General features: G+C 39.3%; 1 protein-coding gene across 6 annotated transcripts in view; it reads left to right on the forward strand.

The window, feature by feature from the left end:
* plch1 (phospholipase C, eta 1) overlaps window positions 1–25,621 on the forward strand; it is a 362,819-nt gene that overhangs the window by 135,370 nt on the left and 201,828 nt on the right. The window contains exon 1 of one of the 6 annotated variants that reach the window (XM_039757347.1): window positions 23,563–24,238. The exons of the other annotated variants lie outside the window; for them this stretch is intronic. Coding sequence (XP_039613281.1) covers window positions 24,196–24,238 — 43 coding nt within the window. The 5' untranslated portion in view covers window positions 23,563–24,195. Of the gene's footprint in view, window positions 1–23,562; window positions 24,239–25,621 lie in introns of those variants that run through there. 6 annotated transcript variants of the gene reach the window in all.

The raw sequence follows: 25,621 nt of genomic DNA on the forward strand, positions 1-25,621 counted from the left end.
TAACCATGGTGTGGAAATATTAAGGTAAGAGAAATGTGTTGCAAAAAGATATATATATATATATATTTATCTTGCTTTAAAATGCAGCTTTTGCTTCCACTATACATTGTAGTATAATAATTTATACTTAAAATCCACTCCAAACAGAAGCAAATGGAACTGTACAAATATCATCCAGTTCTTTAGTGGGGGCAATTGACGACTGAATTTCCCTTACGGTGGAGCGCAGGAGACATTATTCTTTCAGGTGGCTTCTGGCTAGAAGTTCCCTGGCCAGCTTTAAATACCTACACATTTAACATATTCAGTGAGCTATTTATGAAAATGATCAAATATGGGTTAACTATCATCTGAGCTATGCTGCTTCTTGACTGTGCTCTTCTATGATCCAAACACAGCACATTCATTTGATTATTTGTGAAGAGTACATCTGCCTTAATGTTGCCTGAAGGAATTTTCCATACTTCAGTTGCATATTATGTAATTAGGCTCAGCAATCACAATTATCAAATGGTTATTTTTTAGTTCTGGTTACTACCGTCGATCCCAGTCAGGATTCTAATCTATCCATTATGTCTTTACCAATGTTAAAGCACAGATTTTGGAAATGACTGTGATTAGGTAACCTGTGCAAATCATGATGATACACCAGAGTACAATGGTATGAACAAATAGTACTTGTTTACAAAAAAACAGAAGTATTAATAAAATCAGCTCTGAATAAGAAAAATTTGATTACCACATGCAATGGCAATATTTCCTAAATATTTTTCATTTTACTATCCTTTTGCAATGATCCTTTGCAAATGCTTCTGAGTCATTGCTCTATATTGTTAAACATTATCTCCTGGTGGGTATTTTTAAAAATCATTAAATTTTGTATCACAAGACACAGTATGCATTAATGGTGAGTAGCATAGAATTGATTCCATCTTTGATACCAATTTACCACAAAAGAAACATGTGTGGTTGGGGCTGTAAGCAAAATGTTGAGTCTGAATAGATTTACTGATCAGTCATTTTTTAGAAAATCAGGTGTCATATTTCTGTTATTCATGCTGATGCCGAGCAATTGTTTTCCATTAGGGTGGATGTGTAGTTCAACATTCTCTGTCCAGTACTGGCTCCTGCCTTGTCCTCAAAAAATGTTAAGACCCAGTCCTCCATGACCCTTAACTGGATACGCAGGTACAAAAATGGATGGATGGAGATTAATAATGAAAGGCACTGAGGCACTGCCATACGGAATGCTTAATCAAAATTTTTGTCTTGCTAGAAAAAAAAAAGCGTAACCATTTTTACAATCAGACAGTAACTTGAAAGTACACATAAATTGAAAAGAACAAAAAAAATGAATAAAACAGTGCTTGCTCTGTGTGGAGCTGACTGGGAAACTCAAGTGTTTGTCTGAAGGCGGCAGCTCTTAATGATATCGCATTTAAATCCTTCATTAATTCTTTATCAAGTTCTTTATCAGTATCTGTGCTTTCATTTCCTGTAAATGCTTAATTTCCCCAGATGAAAAGACAAGGATCCTTATTTAATTTTGAAAAGTGGATTACAAATTGCAAGAAATTAGCCTATAATGTATCACTGCACACTTTATATCAAAAAATAAAATGAGTAATTTAGCAGAACACAGAAGGCATTGCAAAAAATTCATTTGAATGATCCTGATTGCTTTCTGCTTGTTCATCTACTTTAGGGCGCAGTAGCTGTGGGTGCCACTTTGTCTCGAGTCACTCTGCTCATTTTAATGTCGGTGCCGAACTTGAATTACTGCCATACAAATCAATTTTGATTTACATTATAACTTTCTTTTGAGGTTACATTAATAACTATCCTGGTGTCTTGCTTTTTGGACTTTCTTCAGCTTCCATGACATGTTAGTTGTATACCAATTATTGTTGAATTACCTCCCTCTTTTGTCAACTATTAAAACCTGTCTGATTAAAAAGTAGTCTGTCAAGAGATCCATTCATAGTAAAAATTACCTCATGATCATGTGGTTACCTCAATTTTAGTTTCTTGGGTCTTTATTACATTGTTTGCCAACAGAAGCTTGCTTGAGTGACAGGAAGTCACAAAACTCTCCAGCTTGCATGACATTAATGACAGCGCCAGTAAATATGGCACTCTGACAGGGAGATGTCAAATGCAGTGGGCTAATCTTCCATTCCATCCTTTTTACAGACATTCTGGTATTAAACTGCTTGAAATTCTGACCAGCAAAGAGAAGATATACACAGGAAAGGCGAGTTTGCTTTAATTGGGCACCATGTGGCTATGGAATAAAAGTGTCTTTTAGAAAAGGTGGAAAAATAAAAATCTGTTTGAAAACTTAGAGGTTTTGGGCTAGTAAGTATTATTTTGTTGTATCTAGAATTATACTATTATGACTCACACGAGGAAAGGCAAATAAAATGAATGAAGGTGACCAAAAGAAGAAATGTCAGGAAAACTAGCCATTGATTCAGTAACCAAGAGTCTTCCTAGCGTTTGTCTAAACCCAAGATGAGTTAAAAGTCCAATAGCTGAGAGGTATCAATAATTTCTATCGACACACATATGCACAATAGTTTTCTTTGCTTTGATTCGCAAGCCTGAATGCAGATGGATCTGTGGTGTTGGCTTTTAAAGCGGCGTACTATCAACATCGTAATGTGCGATTAATTGGGACTGCACTCCCTTGCTGCCAGGCATAATTTCTTGGAATTAGAGGTCCATGATGGCAGCACCACAGGACAAAAGAGATGGTTACAGATAAGACACAAAATATTTTTCACTGCATTAAAACTAAATTCTAGAAAACTGTAAGAACTGGATTCCGTGAAACAATTTAAACAAATACAGTGATCCCTCGCCATATCACGCTTCAACTATCGCGGCTTCACTCCATTGCAGATTTTAAATGTAAGCATATCTAAATATATATCATGGATTTTTTGCTGGTTCGCTGATTTCTGCGGACAATGGGTGTTTTAATTTATGGTATTTGCTTCCTCAGTTTGTTTGCCCAGTTGATTTCGTGCAAGGAACGCTATTGGCGGATGGCTTAGAAGCTACCCAATCAGAGCACGTATTACATATTAACTAAAACTCCTCAATGCTATAAGATATGCTTCCCACGCGGTACTTGATTGTTTGCTTTTCTCTGTCTCTGTCACTCTCTCTGCCTGACGGAGGGGGTGTAAGCAGAGGGGCTGTTTGCACAGAGGCTGTTTGCTTAGAAGATACGGACACTCCTTTAAAAAATGCTGCATTATCGTGGTGCTTCGGCATATTTAAAAGCCCAAAATCACGTATTGATTTTTTGATTGTTTGCTTTTCTCTCGCGCTCTCTCTCTGACATTCTCTGCTCCTGACGCATTCTTTGACGAGGAAGATATGTTTACATTCTTTTAATTGTGAGAAAGAACTGTCATCTCTATCATGTCACGGAGCAAAGTTTAAACTTTTGACTAAAGGGTGTTATTTCATGTCTAGAGGGCTCTAATAATGTTAACAGTGTGGGAGAGTTTAGAAGGGCTTAACATATACAAAAATAACCATACAAACATATGGTTTCTACTTCACGGATTTTCACCTATCGCGGGGGGTTCTGGAATGCAACCCCCGCGATCGAGGAGGGATTACTGTAATGAAACAAATAATGGGAAGTAAACATTTTCCAAATTTGCTAAGGACCATGTAGAAAAATGATTAAATGATGAGGATTCATAATTCAATTCATAAATTGATAATTAGTACAGGGTGGATACGAGGGTAGATATGAATCAGAGACTTAGCCTTGTAGCACTGGATGTAAAGCATGAACCATCGCTGAACAGGATAGCAGTCCAGTTATAAGTTTTATAGGCTTATGGGATCAATATTGTTGTATATACAATGAAATGCTTACTTGTATGAACTAATCAAATTTCTTCCAACATTTCAAAGACGTGCAGGTTGTGTTCAATGGAGAGTGGCAATGCATTTTGCATGTTGAATATCCAATGAATGTGCAGTCTCCACATAGATACTTTTCGAAATAAACCATGCATCCATCTTCCATATCCACTGAATTGTGAGCAGGGTCGCAGAAAAGCTGGAGCCAACCCCGGCAAGAAAAGGGCACAAGACAGGGAACAATTTCAGGACAGGTTACTAATCATAGCAGATATTATGCATACACACACACACACACACACACACACACACACACACATACATACACACACTAGGTCAATCTACATAGCCCACATGTCCTTGGACTATGGGAGGAGAATGAAGCAGACACAGTGAGAACATTTAGACTCCATTCAGTGACCACCTGGGACAAGAACTCCAGCCTCCTTGTTGTGAGTTAACTGTGCTGTCTGCAAAGTAATAAAAAATAAAATAATTTTATATCTGATATAAACAGAGGAGGCCAATAGTCATGTGGTGGGTTTATTTCTTGAGGGAACCACACAAAGATAAAGTTCAGTAGTTAATTGATCACTATTTAATATAGTAGGTTACATTTGATTACATAATATACTGTACTATCTATGACACAATCACAAAGAGAGGGATACAAAAAGAATATAAAATATTACAACAGTCCCCATTTCACTTCAGATGAATCAATCACTATCAATCAACTTAGTAATATTTTAGCAGGTTGTGTTTATCATCAGCAAATGTACTTTGCCTACACAAATCTGTCTTCCCAGTCATACTCAAATGATGCTGTAACACAGGAGATTAAATCTTTCTAACAAATTAAAAGTGCAAGACTAATAAGTAGCAGCTTTTATATGGCAGCATTGTCCTCCGTTTGAATGTCAGCTTCATCCCTTTCTATTTGGACTTTACGTATCCCTCCTGTGGCTTTATGAGTTTTCCTTTGGGTACCACATTCCAAAGCTTGTGCGTTAATTTAAATGGACACTCAATATTGGCCCTGTGTTTGAATATATAGTGACCAGTAGGGGGGTGCTGTGGCACCCCAAACTCTAGACACAACCACTTTGGCACAAATCCCAGTATATAAAAAAATGTTGACACAAATTACCTCACAAAAGGCTTTGTAAAGCACAATAATACCCTTTTCTTCTTCTTCTTCCACTCACCCAGGCAAGTTGTGTCCTCTTCCACCCTACTCTGATTCACCTTCTTTCATCTTTGACACAGGAGTCCTTTTGGTGATAGGGCATAGCCCATTGGAAGCACATGGAACTTTGAATGAAAGTCCCTGAAACTACGGGTTGTGTTTCCAGGCAGCATCCCTTGTCGGCCCCCATTAAACCAGCAGGGCTGCACACCCTGCTACTACAGGTCCCAGCGTGCCCTATGGGTGTCTGTGTGGGAATCCTAACCCAGTGATGCTGCCATCTGCCGTATTTGGGTGAGAAAATATTCACCATTGGTCATTACACCGGTCCTTCCATTGCACTGGCCTCCCGGCCGGGAAAGGAGCCTTGTTCAGTCCTGGACGAGATGCCAGCCCATGTGTGCTGTCCATTACAATGTCCTGCTGACATGAGGCCTCATCACTCTACCATTTTCAATAGAGCTACTGCTTCCTGGGAGAAAATAAAAGATCTTCTAAATGCCTCTGCTCTTTAATATGATGTTGTTTTTGAGCCCTCAATTACAGGGATCTATAAAGCACTTTATATGTTTGAATTATTTTATTTTAATTTTTATTTTAATTTTTCAGGATTTAACTTTGGATTTTGTTTGTGGTCGTTATGAGTTGCCAGCTCACTAAACTCAGAAATGGCTTCACCCCAAAAAAATAGACCTCAAGGCTCCAGTGAGAGCTAACAATGAAGAGAGCCGTGCACTAAACTCAAAAAGCAGGCTTATGGCCTGCACACGCTCAAACAAGAGTTAAGGCATATTTCTCAATATAATGTCAAAAAAGAGGCAGGGGGTGGTTCTTAATAATGGTTTTTTAATAAGAACTCAGAAATGGAAAAAGAAAAGTACAAAAAGATTGTTTCAAAGAGAAACAACAACAACAGAATCAAAATCTGAAAATTAGTAATCAAATTTAAAAACAAGAACAAGAACACATTTAAGAAACAAAAAATAGAACAAAGAACTTCTAATATCTATAAATCAAAATTCAGAATCCAAGAATAATAGAACCAAACAACAAAAGCAGAACTAATGTCATAGCACTAGGACTACGTTTTCTCCCTGCTTATACAGGGCTGGGTGCAGTCCTACTGCTGAAGTGTCAGAAGGACCTACACTCCCCTAGGCTTAACACACGAGGAACAAGGAGTACAAATAAAGTAAATGGAATTTATACTAAGTGCATAAACATAAAAACACAAACTTATTAAGAAATAATAATTTACAACAAGGGAAAATACAAGAACACCCTTAAAAACATAATTTATGAATGAGTACATAAGGAAAAATAAACATATAAAAAGAAAATATGAAACCCTGGCTATAGCATAACAATAATAACATTTTTGATGCTCCTTTATCTGTGGTTTAATTGAATATTGTCAAAGGTTTTCTTTATCTTTTTCCTTTTATCTCTGCACTAGGCTAACAATGCAGTTTTTGTTTAGGGTTTAGTAATTTCATTGTTTTCAAGGTTTCCTTAATCCCCTTATTTGTTTTTCATTTCTTAATTTTTTTTTTTCTCCTTCTTTTGGTTAATTTTGATTGCTAATTTTGCATGCATTATTTGTGTTCTTTATTAACTGTTGTGACAGGGGCTCGGCGTCCTTACCCACCGGGACGCCCCTGCACACTATATTCAGGGAGAGCAGCCATGGACATTGCAATACCTCCCCCTGAACACTAGTTGGCCGCCTCCCTGGGGTGGAACAGTGCCTCGGGTTCCCGCAGGGCATCCTGGGAATTGGAGTTGGTTGCAGCCCTGTTGGGTCCCGCAAATACCACCAGGGGGCGCTGTATTTGGGACTCCTGAGTCACACCCGGAAGTGCAGCCGGAAATCAGGGATCAAGCACCTGGAACACTTCCGGGTGAACTATAAAGGGAGCCAGCGACCACCACTCAGTGGCCAGAGTCGGGTGGAAGGAGGACGAAGCTTGGTGAGGAGTGGTGGAGAAGGAGGACGAGATTTTTGTTATTGTGTGCTTGGGACTGTATTGTGACTGTGGGTACGGGGAAGGCGTAGCCCACAGACGAAGAAAATAAAAAGTTTATTTAATTTTACACGTGCCTCCCATGTCTAATCTGTGTCGGGTCGGGTGCTATATAGCGTCAATCTTACACTGTTTACTTTTGTTAATTTAAGTAAATAAGGTGGCTTTTGGGGAGATTTTTGGTTTTGGCCAAGCAACACATCATGTTACTTATATCTGCAGTGCATTGCTATCTGGACCATTGCTGGTTCCTGCCCTGCTCTTGGTGCTGCCAGGAAAGGTAATACAGTATATCCCCTTAAAGATTCCTAATAATTTACTGCTATTATTGTTTGTGATACACTATATGGCCAAAAGAATGTGGAAATCTCTACAAACTATTGAATTCATCCTCACCAATTGGTAACAGGCATATTATATCACGCACATAGCCACACAAGTCCATTAACAAACATTTGCAGTGGAATGGGCCATACTAAAGAGGTCAGTAACTTTAAAATGTGGCACTGTCATAGGATGCCACCTTTGCCATAAGTAGGTACTGTACATGAAATTTCTACTCTGCTACATCTGCCCGAGTCACTTGCTAATATTACTATTGGAAAGTGAAAGTTTCTAGGAACAACAGCTGAGCCACAAATTGGCAGGCCACGCAAACTCTCAGAGCGCAGCCACATATAAATTGCTTATCCTCTCCTGATTTGCTCACAATAGAGTTACAAACTCTTTCTGCAAGCGGCATCAGCACATAATCTATGCATTGTGAACTTTAATAAATAGGTTTCCTGGCCAGGCAGCTACACTAAGATCATTATGAACAATGCCAAGCATGTTGCCATTGGACTCTGAAGCAGTGAAAACCTGTTTTCTGGAGTGATGAGCCATGGTTCATTATCTGACAGTCCAACAGACACATCTTGGTTTGGCGCATGGCAGGATAATGCTACCTCCATATGGTGGTGTTTTGAAGGGTGATAGTGTAGAGCTGATTTTCAGGGTTTGGACTAGGCCCCTTAGTGAAGGATACTGTTAATGCTACAACACATAAAGACATTTTAAACTTTAGTGGGATTCCAAATTGTGGCAAAAAAAGTTTGGATAAGGCACTTCTCTTTGCCAGCATGATTGTGCCCCTGTGCACAAAGCCAGGTCCATAAAGACATAAGAGTAACTGGAATGGCCTGCACAGAGCCCTGACCTCAAGCCTACTAAACATATTTAGGATGAATTGGAATACTGGTTGGGTTTTCTCATCCCAGATCCGTACCTGGCCTCACAAATGCTGTTTTGTCTAAATGGGCTTAAATTCCCACAGACACACTCCTTGTGGAAATCCTTCCCAGATGAGTAAAAGAGGATTAGCTACAGGGAACAGTTCAACTCCATGTTAATGCCCATGGTTTTAGAATGGGATGTTCAAGACTCTCGTATAAGTGTGATGGGCAGGTGTCCACAAATGTTTATCCACATAGTGTACCTGATTGTTTGTGGCCATATAGTCTAGTGTAAACTTCACAATTTCCCTTTTTCCAGCATTCCCAATTAATTGCATTTCCACATTTCTGATGTATTTGTCCCCAGTCTTTTAGACACTGGGCTACTCTGTCCCGTCTTCTCCCTCTCCTAATGTCTTCATACTTTCATAATCATTTACTAAAACCATACTGTTGTTCTCTGATATCTGCCCTAACAGCAAGTGAGAATGTTTAGTTATAATGTTGTTGTGTAAGTTTACACACATTCAGCTCACAGCTCAAAACTAACTGGACTGTAGAGGAGCTAAAGTGGATCTCTCTGCTTGATTTCTGTTAATTTCATTAGAAATTTACTTCTACAAGACAAGGATTACCTGGTAGATGGGTTGGAGGCTGCTGTAGCAGTTATCTTATGAAGATAAGCATATTTTCACATAAGGTCATAATGATACGCATGCAATCAACACACCCAACTTCAAAGAAATAATACATGATGAAAGGGAAACATAGGCCTTTCCTGAAATTGAAATGGCCTTCAAAGGCCACTAACTACTTGGATCATCACATTTGTCATTTATTGTATGATTTACCTAAAATACAACAGAACATAGGGAAGAAGTCATCTGAATTAGCATTTGCTTATAAGGTTTAACATGACTTGTGATATGGCAGAACTAACCTAACCTCTTGTATATATTTGTATCTGAAAGGTGTGAAACTGTAAAGTTTTTGTTTCTTTACATTTTCATTCCATTTTAAACTGGCAGGTAACAGTGAAATTATTATCAATTTTAAATTTGAAAGGATCCATGTAAAAAGAAAAAAGCCCGGAAGATAACTGAAAGAGGCTGCAAATTCAACTTAACTAAAAATCAGACATCTTTCATTAGTGTTATTTGAATCAAATGCTACATATTTCCAAGGAATCTGAATTATATAAGCATTTGGACTTCCCTGCAGGAGATAATTATATTTTAACGCTACATGCAGCTCATAAACACATTATATCAGCTAAATAAAGAACAATAAACAGCTTGCCTGTCAATATTGTCACGTGAAATACTTTGCACTTTTTTGTTGTACCAATAAACTAGTTCTCTGCTAGTCTCTGCATGGCAATATAGTTAATACTTTCAGACATGTTGACAATGTTGTAATGAGCAACATAATTAAAACAGCTAATGTTAAGCCCTATAGAGTATGGAGTAGTTTAGCTTTATTGACTTCTTTTTATTAGTGTCAGGCTCAGTATTAAAAATGTATTATTGTGCAAGCCCTGATCAGTTACATTTTTATGCTGAGGAGGAGGAGGAGTGCAATGACAGCACTGGGTACATCTTTGTGCCCTGAAGAAATCTGCTATTATAATAGTAAAATATTGAAGGCTGGTTGCTATTCTTCTGTCACATTAAGTGCATTGTAAGTTCAGTTTTCAACCAATTCTGGATTTTCCATAAATAATTTATATTATCAAAGGGCTAATCATTTATTATAGCATTTTAATTCCTGTCCAATTTTCTTGCCTCAATATTTATGTTATTAGTGGCCTGAGGAGATGATTAAAGCTGTGTTTTGTCTTACATTTTTAGAGTGTATCCATCCACATATATGGTTTCTTTCTTGCTTATCTAATTCATGGTCATGGAGAGCCAGTTTCTATCAGAGCAGCAATTAATGCAAGGCAGGAGTCAATGTTGGATAGGGTGCATGTCCTTTGCAAGGTATATCCATTTATATAGGGACAATTTATATTCCCCAGTTAATCCAAAAAACATCTGTTTGGAGTGTGTGAGTGGAAAAACCCCTTCACACAGAGGAAGATACTACACAAGCATTTACTGGATACAAGATTTGAACCCATAAGTTTGTCACCATTGTGCCTCCATTTTATACAGCAGGCTCCAAACAAACATCTATCCATCCATCAGTCTACCCTGTGTGGCAGATGGCCAGGGCTCTTACCAGCCTGGGATGCCTATGTAATGGAAGGACCAGAGGAAAGAAGTTATTAGGGGGGAGCGGAGTGGTGGCTCTGAGGCTAAGGATCTGCGCTGGTATCCTGAAGGTTGCTGGTTTGAATCCCCATCACTGCCAAAAGAGATCCTACTCTGCTGGGCCCTTGAACAAGGCCCTTAACCTGCAATTGCTCCAGGGGCGCTGTACAATGGCCGTCCCTGCGCTCTGCGGTATGCGAAAACTAACAAATCCCTAATACAAGAAATTGTATTAAGGCAAAATAAATAAAAAAAAAAAAAGAAACATGCACAGGGCATTATCTCCAACGGCAGATGTCCTGGGCCAACAGGGGATATGGACTTTGGCACACCCCTGTTGGGTTTCATGGGTCTTTGTAAGGCTTCCACTTCACCTGGAAGTGCTTCCAGACCACTGGAAGAACTCCCAGTTCCAGGATAAAAAGAAGCCTGCTGCCACTGCTCCAGGAGCTCAGGAGGGAGAGGATGATGCTTGCCAGAGGAAGAGTGAAGGCAGAAGTAGAGAGAGAAGAATAGAAAAGGCAAAGTGCCTAGTGATTTATTGTGCTTTGGACTCTGTGCTGGGGAGGTGGGAAATGATGGAAAAGCATTTCCCACAAGAGAAATAAAAAAGTGTGTGGCATTTTTTCACTTAAGAAGTATAGCAAAAGTTAGACCTCTTATAACATTGCAAGATGCTGAAAAATTAGCTCACGCTTTTGTTTTCAGTTGGCTAGATTACTGTAATGCACTCCTCTCTCAACTAGTGCAGAATGCAGCTACTAGAATCTTAACGAAAATCCGAGCACATCACCCCAGGTTTGATGTCACTACATTGGCTACCTGTGTCATTCAGAATTGACTTTAAAATACTGCTTATGGTTTACAAAGCCTTAAATAATCTCACTCCATCTTATATTTCGGAATGTCTTACATCTTACACTCCAAATCGTAACCTTAGATCTTCAAATGAGGTCTACTTAGAATTCCAAGAGCTAAACTTAAAAGAAGTGGTGAGGCGGCCTTCTGCTGTTATGCACCTAAAATCTGGAATAGCCTGCCAATAGGAACTGGCCAGGCTAATACAGTGGTGCACTTTAAAAAACTGCTAAAAACACATTACTTTAACATGGCTTTCTCATAGCTTCATCTTAGTTTAATCCTAATGCTCTGTATAATCAATTAATGATCATTATTATTCATGGTTGGTCCAAAATCCGTACTAATACCTACTCTCTCTTCTGTTCTTTTTCTGGTTTTCTGTGGTGGCGATCTGCACCACCACCACCTGATCAAAGCACCATGATGTCCTTACATTGATGGATTAAAGGCTAGAAGTCCACATGACCATCATCATCAAATTCTTCCATGAGAACCCTGAATACCATGAGGACTGATTGAGGTCATTTATGTTAGGTAGAATGCCTAGAAGGAGCTGGGCGGTCTCGTGAACCGGAACCCCTGCAGATGTTTTTTTTTTCTCCAGCCGTCTGGAGTTTTTTTTGTTTTGTTTTTTCTTACCTCCCTGGCCATCGGAACCTTACTTTTTATTCTATGTTAATTAGTGTTCCCTAATTTTAATTATTTATTCTGTCTTTTTTCACTTTCTTCATCATGTAAAGCACTTTGAGCTACACTGTTTGTATGAAAATGTGCTATATAAATAAATGTTGTTGTTTAAATGACTAAAGTAAATATAGGTAGATCAGTACCAAAGATACTTGTAACAAAAAACCTTGCAGTGTTCAGATATATTCATGTAGGCAGTATGGTGTAGCAGAGAATAGTGTTGTTGTATAATAGCCGTAGGATATTGGATTTAAAACAAAAAACAGTCACCACCTGGAAAGAGTCTATTTGTTCTCTGTCCAGATGCTGCAATTTTCCACCTCCATCCTAAATACAGTATACAGTACACAGTAGAAAGAATAAACTAGGACAAGTGAAATGTCGGCAGGTTCCAATAATGTTCTCAGTGTATTTGATGATCAAGTGCATAGATTAGAGCTCTTTATTATCTGCCAACAACCACTGAGACCTCTTCTCTGGCTGTTCTTAGCATTATGAACAGGACTAAGAATGAAAACATTTTTCCCGTTCTCACCGCTAATAGCCCCATGGCCCAGGATGGTCTGTAAACAAATTCGTTGTTGTTGTAACAGCGGCATTAGTAACCGTATCTGGTGATTTGACAACTATCTTCGATGTCAAATGGAGCCCCTGAAGAAAATTTGTGGCAGCGTTCAAAATGAACTGACACGTCTTGAATTATTTAATACCACACACAGAATGAAGCTTCAGAGAATTTAACCAGATATGTGTGTTGCACTGCATATTTTTAATATGTAACACTGTGTCCGGGGCAGAGTGTAGTTTTACTAAACTGAAATTGATTAAAAATGACTTCTGCTCCATGCTGTACCAAGAAAGACTGAAAGTCTTTCAGACTCACGGCCTTCAAACGGGAGCTTGAGCATCATGTGAATTTTTCCGGCTGTTATTAATGACTTTACCACCATGAAAGCACTCACATGAATTTGGTGAGATTAGTGCATTAAGATAGAACCTGTGGTTTAGAATATTTAGTTTATATGATGCTAGAAGGATATTTTGATTTTGCTTTGCAGTTATATCGAGCATGCATATGGCATGAAACATTAAAACAATACTTGTTGGTAACCTTGTGCATTTGGGGTGAAACATCACATAATATGAGTTTGCAGTGTTCTGCTAGTAACAGTTATGAAAAGTGGCCAATAAGCTGAAGCTGAGGAGGGGTTCATTAAGCCAGTTCTGTCTCTGGCCCTGACATGCACAAGAATAATATCGCTCCAGTTAGGAAAAATCTTGTTTTCCTTCTCTTTCTCTTTTACACACATTCTTTCTATTCTCACCTCTTTCTCCCTCTTTCTTTCTTTCTCATTCTATCCCCACTCTCTTCCAGGTCATTAAACTAATGTGTAAGGTTTGTATAACTTTGTCATTGCACTGCTTGACATACTCACCTCAGTCTTACAGTTCTTCCTCTTATCATGGTGGTGCTATTTTTAATCCTTTCATTTAAAATGTAAACAGAAATGTGGAAATCAAAGCAAAGTCTTAGTAATTTAATACAATATATTGAATATTGAAGGGCATATTTACAAAGTTAAAGGCATCACAGAAACTATAATACCAGTATCAAATATCAAATGTTTACTTTTCTGTGTTTCAGAATTCTTTATATTATGTAAATAATGCTGGAATTCTGTTTTAATGTTTTTAACTCTCAATGTGGAACATTATTGGATTATTTGGATTTATCAATATGGTATGTTCTTCTTACTTAAAAAATGCATAAAACTTTGCAAAATCTATCAAAATCATTATTCTTAAAAGTAAATGGAACGTTTTGAATCTCTGATTAAAAAAAAAATGAGTGGCTTGGTGGATCAATGGAAACGTATGTGAGATTTTTATAAATAATATTTTTGAAGATTTTGGATTTATTTTTGTACCAGTAATGGCACACTGCATGATAATGTGCAGTGAATACACTCGACTTGAGAATTCCTAGTTTTCATCCTCTTTCTCTATATGTTTGAGGTTGATGTGCTTGCTGCTTACTGAGCAGCTCTTCTTTACTCCACCCTAGCCGCTCGCTTCTTCTCTTCTTTCGTTGGCATCTTTTCGCATTAAAACTGATTAATTCAGTATTTGTGCTGCAATTACTTAGTATGTTTTCTTTAATTTTTCACTTAAGCTGGCACTTGAGTCTTCAATCTGCCTCAAGAATGATTTAAGATATGAAGAGGTAGGGGAACTGACCGCGAAGGTGGTAGGGATGAGAACGATGCCTGTACGCATGTGCTGCACGGCCGCCCTGCTGGCCACTGCCGAGAGTTGACTCTACAATAAAATAAAATTAAAATAAAAAGAGGAATAACCTTGGAGGTCAATCATCACCATGAAAGTGGATAGTAGAGGTCATGTAGTATACGTGTACCAAATTTCAAGTCAATACAGTAATCCCTCCTCGATCGCGGGGGTTGCGTTCTAGAACCCCCGCAAATAGATGAAAATCCACGAAGTAGAAACCACATGTTTGTATGGTTATTTTTATATATTTTAAGTCCTTATAAACTCTCCCACACTGTTAACATTATTAGAGCCCTCTAGACATGAAATAACACCCTTTAGTCAAAAGTTTAAACTGTTCTCCATGACAAGACAGAGATGACAGTTCTTTCTCACAATTAAAAGAATGCAAACATATCTTCCTCTTCAAAGAATGCGTCAGGAGCAGAGAATGTCAGAGAGAGAGAGAGCGAGAGGAAAGCAAACAATTAAAAAATCAATACGTGTGCTTTTGGGCTTTTAAGTATGCCGAAGCACCGCGATAAAGCGGCATTTTTTAGAGGAGCGTTCGTATCCTCTAGGCAAACAGCCTCTGTGCAAACAGCCCCTCTGCTCACATCTCCTCCGTCAGGTGCAGAAAATGTCAGAGAGAGTGAGAGAGACAGAGAAAAGCAAACAATGAAGCACCGCGCGGGAAGCATATCGTATATCATTGAGGAGTTTTAGTTAATACGTAATACATGCTCTGATTGGGTAGCTTCTAAGCCATCCGCCAATAGCATCCCTTGTATGAAATCAACTGGGCAAACAAACTGAGTAAGCATGTACCATAAATTAAAAGACCCATTGTCCGCAGAAATCTACAAACCAGCGATAAATCCGTGATATATATTTAGATATGCTTCCATTTAAAATCTGCGATGGAGTGAGGCCCTGAAAGTCGAAGCGCGATATAGCGAGGGATCATTTTAGTTCAAACGGTTTGCGAGCTACAGGTGATTTAAAATCCTGGACAGACAAACAGATATCCACTGTAGCATATTATATAGGAAGATTACTAAGCATTTTGATACTGTCTCTCTTTATTTTGGGCACCACCATTTTGTGCACATTTTTCATGTTTGCAGTTGCTATGCCTGTTGCCAGACACATGACACTGGAGTCATGTAGTAAATTATGTCCTTGCATCCACCACTATTTAAGATGGCAGCACGTGGTTGCTGTCATCCTAGCTTTGGCCCACTTCTCTCAAAAAGGCTGTGATAGTGGCAGTTAGCGGCAACTAAAACAAGATAGCATTAGCATTTTCTGGTTCAGGTTGTAATGTTTTTATTGACTGTGGCTTTTAATTTGTGTTTTTGGTTTTTCCACTGTTATTTATCTCTGCCAGTTTCCTGACCAAAATTTTTCACCTCCTGTTTTTGTTTTTTTTTTTTTTGCTATAAATACATTTTCAAATAATTGAGAAAAAAGCTGGCATGCACTGTTCTGTTCATCGTGAGCCATTTCTCCTGATTCAGCTTATGCAGAGTCTCGGCCTGTGATTAGCCTTGAAGGCATCTTGTTATCTATAAGTATTTTTTTTCAGTTTTTGGTGTGCTTCCTCTTAATATTAAACAAAAGGTTCATTCATCTTGAGAGGAAAAGAAATTTCAGAATGACTGAAGACAGCAAATAACATGTGCTGCACACTTTCTGTTTTAATCCGCAGAATGTGTTGCTCCTAACAGCACAAATTGTTTCTCCTCTCCTATTATTACAGCGCCACTGGCTGCTTATTTGATGTGTTTCACGCTTTCAACTTTGAGATATTTCTCTTAAAATAGACTTGTTTACAAAAGACAATGTTCCATAAGTGAAAAAGTATAGTTTATGAAATTAACTAATAAAGAATGACAGTATTCTTACGAATACATAGTACTTTGCAATAATTCCTGTCTAACATTTTAATTTTTCTAACTTATCAATATAAGAGGTCATCCATTTAACCATTCATTTTAAACCCAATTAAAAGTTAAAGGCATGAGACATTATTATATGTTTTATTTGGGTTTCAAACAGGTAAAGTCTGTTGGAAAAAGCTATCATGGTTTATTTTTATGTTATTATTGTATTATTCTTGGGCAACATGGTAGTGCAGTGGGTAGCACTGCTGCCTCGCAGTTAGGAGACCCGGGTTCGCTTTCCGGGTCCTCCCTGCTTGGAGTTTGCATATTCTCCCCATGTCTACGTAGGTTTCCTCCCACAGTCCAAAGACATGCAGGTTAGGTGCATTGGCATTGTGCTGGGTGTTTGGGTGTATGCCCTGCGGTGGGCTAGCGCCCTGTGATGGAGGATCACAGGAATCATGGGAAAGAGGGGTCCTTTCATCGGAGCAACGTTTCAGCCACGGCATGGCCAAATGGGGAGGCAGTTAGATGAATGAGGTCTCCAGGACTCTAAAAATATCCAAACCTAATTATGTCATATCATCTGTTAAACCGTACTTCTAAAATTTGTATTATTATGCTGTCTTAAGGAATTGTTCTGTTCTGTATATTGTATTGTATTGACCCCCTACTTTTGACACCCACTGCACGCCCAACCTACCTGGAAAGGGGTCTCTCTTTGAACTGCCTTTCCCGAGGTTTCTTCCATTTTCCCTACAAGGTTTTTATTGGGAGTTTTTCCTTGTCTTCTCAGAGAGTCAAGGCTGGGGGGCTGTCAAAAGGCAGGGCCTGTTAAAGCCCATTGCGGCACTTCCTGTGTGATTTTGGGCTATACAAAAATAAACTGTATTGTATTGTATTGTATTGTATTGTATTGTATTGCCCGGGATTTGTTTCCTGCCTTGCACCCTGTGTTGGCTGGGATTGGCTCCAGCAGACCCTGTGGTTAGGACGTAGCGGGTTGGATAATGGATGGATGTATTATTCTTAGCAAAAAAAAGTAATATAATAGAAATGAAATAAACATAGAAAAAATAAATCATGTTTATCCATTTACCTTTTAAATTTGTTTAACCATTCATTATCCAACATGAACATATACTTCCTGACAATGCTCTTTAAGTTCTTTAAGTCTGCAGTTTTACTGAAACCAGATATGTAACATATATATCTGCTGTATAATAAAACAGTAAGGTCCGTGTGTCCAGTCCCTCTGAGCAGTCTGATTGGTCAGTTTGGCTTACGTGACACAACTGAAAGGGGAAGTGCAAGTGTGAGACACACTTGCTGAGATGGCAAGTATAAGAGTGGACAGAGGCAACAAAGTCACCTCAAAAAGACAGAGTCTGAGAAGTAGGGTGTATGGCAATGTGCTCAACAGCAGGGAGCACTGGTAAAGAGACGTTAGTAAAGGCACATGAGACATGTTAAGAGAGTTGATTTCAAAGACTGAAAGTATAAAACTGGACCGGAGGTGAGAAAGGTGCCTCAAAAAAAAACATTAACAAAGTCTGAGAAGCAGGTTTTACAGGGAAGAGAGGTTCAGACGCACAAGGATACAACATACACGTAGGCCAAGAGAGAGCAGCTATTTTTTAAATTATTCTCTTACTTGTCTTTACAGGCACCATAGCTAGTCTAAAGATGATTTCCAGATAAGGTAGTTATATTCTTTTTTAATGGCACCAAACAGTGTTGAGGTATTGCATGTTGATTAGTTTATGCAAGTAAGCAATTTTTTGTACTCTGTAAATGTGACAATAATGACCCTATAAACCTATATATAATAGCGTCTCTCTAGCCAGTGTTTATGCCACAAATACTAAGATGGTGAAACAATAACACTAAAAGATACGCTTAGCTTTTTTTCAATGATGGCTTACACTCCCAAAACTAGTAAGTTGATGGAAGTTCATAGAAAAGCACAATGCAGTATGGGGGTCTCTGATAACTGATTATGTCCACTTCAAAGATGTCATAGGCATTTTCCTAGACAAGGGCAGCAGTGATGTCTTCCATCCTTCAGTGGGATGAAGTTTAGCTTCTAGTAACACTTGCCAGTCCTTTTATACCCATATGATGGTCCTTTGCCCCAAAATAAGAGCATACATTCCACTGACCATTTCCAAACATGGAATATTTTCTTTGCCAAAACTGTACACTGTAAAACCTTCCATTACCTGAACTATAGCCATCTGTTGATGATTACCATACATTTTCAGATCAGTGTGTGCTAAGTAAAACCTTCTAATAGCTGTCTTGAACTCCTCAGTTATCAAGTGTTTACATGTTTTTAGTTGCCTAGAAAGATTCTTCTGCTTGTGGCCTAAGTTAGCAAGTCCTTATTTTTGTGTCTTACAAAATAACATGATTAGGTATATAGACTAACTCACACAACACCGTGACACATTGTTTACGTAGTGTTTTAACAAGATTTACACACCTATTAGACCCAGTTCAAGACCAGACAAATCCATTGCAGATCGCATTCACACACACAGCCACATTTTCTTCCACTGGGCCAGTTCTGAAGTGTCAGTCAATCTAGCATCAACATCTTTGGGAGAGAGGTGGGAAAGCCACACAGACATGGACAGTAGGTGCAAACTCTACCCGGGCATCCTTACTCTAATGAATGAACCTTTTGTATGATGATTTGCCTGACTGGAAGGATGTACCACAAAAGTTAGCATGTCAAAATGGCTGCTTCTTTGGCTGCATGTCCACTCTTTCAGATGTTTCTGCTTAGGCATTATTAATGTTGACTACAAATGTAAAAGGTATATCAGTTGGGACTTGGACAATGCAGAAATGCTGCTTGATTTTTAAAAATACTAAATCATAGAATCATATATGTAGTAAAAATGAGGGTCATATACAAGCAAAAAAAAAAACCTTCAGCTCAGTTTCTTAAAGTAACGCTGAACTTCATGGGAATAATTTCACTGTTTATTCCTGATAACATCTGTGATTTTTGTAACTCTTAAAATTAAGATACCTTGCCCCAAAGACATGTATTTCAAATCAGTTGGCCCCATTTGAGTATGGGTGGGTGTGTGTGCACCCTGTGCTGGATTAACGCCTTGTCCGGTGTTGGTTTCCACTTTTGATAGTTTGCTATTGTGATATGTTTGAGCCCCCTTGCATTCCTGAACTGAAATAAGCAAGTTTGCATATGCATCTATGTTTGAAATTATGTGTGTTTCTCTGCCCCTTGTCATTGCTAAACATGTCATGAGAAAGGCTTCCATTATCTGTCATGTCTTTTGAGTGTAACAATGAATTAGACATACAAAGAAAGAGGAAGAGATGAAAACCTCAAAGCACATTTAAAAAACCCACAATTTGGTGGACTGTATGAAGTGACTGAATAATACTATGGTTTACCATGTGCACCATCGCGATTGTTTCACTATAAGTTATAAAAGAAGCTGTAGACTGTCTGTGCCTTCTGTTGTATTCCAGGAATTAAACATGCTGACCTCCACACATTTTTGCTTGTATAATGCACAGTGAAGTTACTGAACAGCATTAGCCAGTATACACCCCTTGTTAGAATATGAGAAGCATTGCACAGTGCCATTTTCACTTGTTCAAAGAATAATTGGTCTGGTAATTTGCAGTGAATACGTGGTTTTACAGAACAGAGGCAGAGCTGGCCTCTAATATGCATGACCACCTTCATTGTATATCATATTAAGGCACTATCTTTAAGTGAAACTCAGCTTACAAATCTCTTCACTTGGGGATTCATGTTTGGTGTGACCCCTACTCTCTCTTCTGTTTCTTTTTCCGGTTTCTCTGTGGTGGCGGCCAGCGCCACCACCGACCTACTCAAAGCACCATGATGCCCCAGCATTGATGGACTAAAAGCCAGAAGTCCACGTGATCATCATCATCATCATCATCATCATCAAATCCTTCCATGAGAACCCTAAATCCAAAGAGGACTGTTTCATTTATGTTAGGTAGATTGCCCAGAGGGGACTGGGCGGTCTCATGGCCTGGAATCCCTGCAGATTTTTTTTTTTTTCTCCGGCCGTCTGGAGTTTTTTTTTTTGTTTTTTCTGTCCCCCCTGGCCATTGGACCTTACTCTTATTCTATGTCAATTAATGTTGACTTATTTTATTTTCTTACTGTGTCTCTTATTTTTCTATTCTTCATTATGTAAAGCACTTTGAGCTACATTTTTTTGTATGAAAATGTGCTATATAAATAAATGTTGTTGTTGTTGACCAAGGCGGACAGTGAAAGAAGCCAAAACCACACTTTTGTGCATTCTTTTAGTCCAATGTTAGGAGCAGGTTAGAAGCACGTGCTGATACAGCACATTCTCCTAACCTTCTCCTAACATTGGAATAAAAGAATGCACACAAGCGTGTTTAGTTCAATGTGTTACCAATTTATTGCAAGCATTGGGCGGAGTGGTGGCTCTGAGGCTGGGGATGTGCGCCGGCAATCAGAAGGTTGCTGCTTCGAATCCTATAAATGCTTGAAGTGATTCCACTTCGTTGGGCCCTCAGCAAGGCCCATAACCTGCAATGGCTCCATCCTGGGTATGACGTTAAGCCCTGCGAGCAGGTCCCCCAACTTGCAGGGAAAACTTTGCAGTTGGTGGCAGGATTGGCACTCCATCCATTGTAAAAACAACGACAACATTTATTTATATAGCACATTTTCATACAAATGAGGTAGCTCAAAGTTCTTTACAAGATGAAGAAACACATTTGGCAATGCTAATTAACAAAGAACAAAGTAAGGTCCTATGGCCAGGGAAGACAGAAAAACACAAAAAAAAAAATAACTCCAGATGGGTGGAGAAAAAAACTAAATCTGCAAGGGTTCCAAGGCCACGAGACCGCCCAGCCGCCACTAGGCATTCTACCTAACATCAGTGATCTCAATCAGGCTTCACATGGAAGAATTAGATGATGGGAAAAAAAAAAAACCTCACTCTGTTCCTTTCCATTCCATTCAAACTAGTGTGGTACAGAGGTGTCACCCCATTGCACGGTTGCATTCAGGTCCTAATTTGGGATCCTGAGGTGGTTTGTCATGTGGTGGGTATGGCAACACGCTGGATCAGTGCAAGCTCCCAACCTATACCTACAGTTAAGCACACGTCTTTTATTCATTGAACATCTTGTTTCCAATGCCCCCAACCGGTATAAGTTTTTGCAACTCCTTCTCTCTTGACTGGTCTTATGTTCCAAGCTTAAGGACCTTTGGTTATTAGTTACATCCTTCTTTTGGTTGTGTTAGAAATAAACTACCTAGGATTCACTCCATTCACCCTTTTAACCTCTTCTCATCAGGGTGTACTGATCAGGGATGACTTTAATCTCTGGCTAGATCTTATCTTATGAGTAGGGAGAAATTAAGAAGAAGTTTACAATCCACAATTTCCGGAATAAGTCAGTTGTGCCCCAGTGCAGATGGCAGGCAGAGCATACCCATGGGGCCTATCACTCTTCCTAACCATTCTAACCACTGCTGTGTATATGAGTGGGAGCCTCTGTCAAAGAGGAATGATATTCACTAATGAACGAACGAAAATAGTAGCAGTGTAACAGTAACATGTATTATTTGCATGTCTATCCATTGTGGTCCCCGGCCGGGACGCCCAGGAGGACCAGAGGAGGGCTTGTGCCTCCTCCAGACCACGAGGGGGCGTCCGTCCTGGTTATGTTGGGGGCCTCGGGTACAGGGCTTGGAAGCCCAGCCCTGTAGGGACCCGTGGCCACTGCCTGGCGCCCAGGTGCCTGGGGAACCCTGGAGCCCAGCACTTCCGCCACACCAGGAAGTGCTGGAGGGAAGACGACAGGGGACACCCGGACGGCTTCCGGGTGCGCAGCCAGCACTTCCGCCACACTGGGGTGTGGCTAGGACTGATTGCCAGGAAGCAGCTGGAGCCCATCCGGGTTCCCATTTAAGGGGCCGCCTCCCTTCAGTCAGAGGCAGAAGTCGGGTGGAAGAGGACTAAGCTGGAGAGAGGACTGGAGGCGGCCAGGAGAGAGAGCGAGGCACAGAGACTGTGTGGCCTGGACATTGGGGGAATCGGTGCTGGAGGCACTGGGGTTTGTGCACGTGACTTTAATTGTAAATAATTATTTTAAATAAACTGTGTGGTGGAGCCAACAATGTCCATCTGTCTGTGTCCGGGTCCCAGTCCACACCATATAGAAGGGTTGACTGTGGCTTCCTTTCCGCAGTGGAGTCTCTGTTCTGTGTAACTGCCTTATCAGACACTCGTGTGTTAACAACTGTGCTGCCATTACTGTATATGCTGTCAATGTGTATTGTAAAGTCTTTTTGCTTAAAATTGGCTCTTGAAGAAGATGGCAATTAGAGTTCTCTCACACATTAAATTTGAAACTACAGAGAAATGTACAGAGCAATGTCTAGAAGAAATGGTGAAGAGTAGGCACATCCTGTTCACAAGCTTTTCGTATGAGCTTTATAAGTGTGCTTTAAATCCAACAGGAAATTACTTGTGGGCTGGAAGGTTAGTGAGGACAAATATTCACCATCAAGGAGATAACTTACAGACAGGGCAGAGAGCCAGAACTGCAAGGATACAGTAGGGTGATCTTTAAAAAATTAGTTTTTAGGCTGGCAAGTGGCTAAAGCACCAACCATGATTTATTAAGCTTGAGCCACTTTTTATGTATGTAAGCAAAAGAAAATAAATTAGGAAAACAAATGCTGGATAGGACTTTTTAAGATTATGGCTGGAGAAAGTCAAATAATTTTTTTTATCTTGCTGACTGTTAGTTTACAAAAAAGAAATAAATCAGTGATGCAAATTTACATACAAAACTGAACATTTGGGTGACTCTTACCATTGTCAAAATAACAAGGGAAATCCTTTGCTGAGAAATGAATGGCTGTAGTTATTCATAAATTGGATACAAAGCAGAATTTCCTTCCATTAATGGATAAGCCATGAGAGTAGCAAATATTTAAGTACATATGCACTCATCTGTGAATAAACTGATAGATCTACTAATAGAGAGAGAAAGTGTTCATCTCTCTGTCTGTCTCTATTAGTAACTGATCACTATTAATCTGTCTTTTTTTAAAACACCATGTCTCCTTAAACACAGCGAGCGACAGATTGTGTCTGATGCACAAATAGGCAATAAGTGTCATTCTTCAGTAGGGCTAGCTGATTAATTGCACGTAGCTCTATTTTGTCTTTGGCTGCGTTAAAGCAGAGGTCATTTTTTAGCAATCTTACGGCCGTAAATCGAGTGTATGCTTTACTTACCTGCCTTTGCGAGAGCGAGAGTAGCCAAATCTCGCCAAAACATGAATGAACTGAACGCTTTGGTTCTTTAGATTAAGGGCGCATCCGGCCATATATAATAATTATGACTTATTTTGAACAGCCTGTCAGATTGTAGTGAGCTATAGGCATGCACAACTGGCCGATGAATGACACCCCGGCACTACCCCTTGGGAATGTCTTCAGTTCTTCAGACTTATAGGGAATGTAAATCGCCTCCTGCCTTTTTTTTATTATCCTGTTGAAAGTACAGTGTTGTCTCGCGGATGAGGCATGCCCCCCTGCAGTCTCCGCCAAACAGACTGTTACAGAGCGTTGACTTCTCATTGTGCTGCGCTTTCAGCTCCACTCTGTCAGAAGTGGCCGTTCGGATTAAATCTTATTATGATTCTACTTCATGGAAACACCACCTTGGTTTGGAGCGCTTTTTGTCTGTACATGCGAGATATGAAGAAGTTCACGATGAAAAACAGAAGCTGGTTTTAAAACGAAAACGTGAGGTCTGGAGTTAAATACTAGCACTGGGGATTTTGCTGTGATGGTTGTTGTTCTATCTGTTTCATGGAAATGATGTGCAGAGACGACTGTTTTCATGGCAGATCTTGAAGTTTTTAAACATTTGAGCCCGGAGAAAGGTGAGTGTCATTTGATTAGAAATCGCGTTGTTAGATACCGAACGTGTTTTCCCACAGTACTTTATGAATATATTGTGAAAACCCATCTCCCGTAATCAGGAATGTGCCCGTTTTTAGTGATGCAAGAAAATCTGTTCTTTTCATCATGTATTACATTTTTCTGAGCGTAAGGAGATGAGTATGATATAACAGATTAGGTCTGGCAAGAATGTGCACATCAGAGCAATGGAGCATAGCGCATTAAAAGTCAAAGCTGGGCAATGCTTGCTAAAAGCCAGGAAAGCTAATGCAACAATAACTTGGAGATCAAACTGACAAACTTTACTGCATTTGAGGGTAATTGGCTTAAGTTGTGTTAGCGTGTTACTGGTCATCAAAATATTCCAATACACTCAGTTTCCATGTATTAGCTTGACAGCCGAATGCGTTAAGTTTTTCGTGCGTCATAACGCCGTGCTTGTATGTATCTAAGTGTTTGGAAAAAGGCTTAATAATTTATTTATTTATGACTTGCGTGCTTCTCTGTTAGCTGGAGCTGTTTTGTATCAGTCTATATTTATAAACTGGTGATGTGCTGGTGGGTAGCACTTTTCAACCGCGTAAAAGCCCCTGAAGAAATATTCCAACAGCTCCTTGTAGAATCCTTTTATTGTGAGGCACACAGAACGCCCACTAGTCAGCAGGAGGGAATCCAGCGGGCGGCGGAGCTGTCCGCGGTGCTGCATTTTCTCATCTCTTTCAGCTTTGTGGGTTTATGATACCGGATGGCTCTTGCTTGCGTTCGTTTTCTGAAAGTGCACACCCAGATAGCGTACATCTCGTTTTAAACGTGTTGAAAGAGTTGCGATTTTTATTGTTTCGTTTTGATTTAGAAAAAGTGACACGCTGGAACAGAACTGTTTGCAAGTTGCATGTTTCAATATACATTTTTTGAAAGCTACTTCAAATCATGTCTGTATGCCCGATCTTCCACTGTTTACAACAAAGACCTCTTTATTAATTATTTTTTCAGTTATACTTATAACATGCTCATGCACATAATCAAAGTAAATCTGAGCCATTCAAGACTCGATTTGCTAAACACAATGATGGTAATACACTACAACTGGCTGGTTCACTTCCAAGGAGATATTTGGTGACCTATTTTTAATAGTCATGCTGTTCATTTCTTAATATGGTAATATTTCTGATAAAATGCAAAATATATTGTCTTTCAATATGGAAATCTTAGTCATGATCCTATAACATAAATATAATGTATATTGTTATTTATATGTGCTAGTTCTGTGCACCTACAATCCTCCATTTACTGAAAAGGAAGCTGCCTGGTTCTTTATGCCTCACCGTTTTTTTTTTTAATGTCAGAATCAGTCTTACCATTTG

This window comes from Polypterus senegalus, chromosome 1, assembly GCF_016835505.1.
Source record: "Polypterus senegalus isolate Bchr_013 chromosome 1, ASM1683550v1, whole genome shotgun sequence".
NCBI lineage: Eukaryota > Metazoa > Chordata > Cladistia > Polypteriformes > Polypteridae > Polypterus > Polypterus senegalus.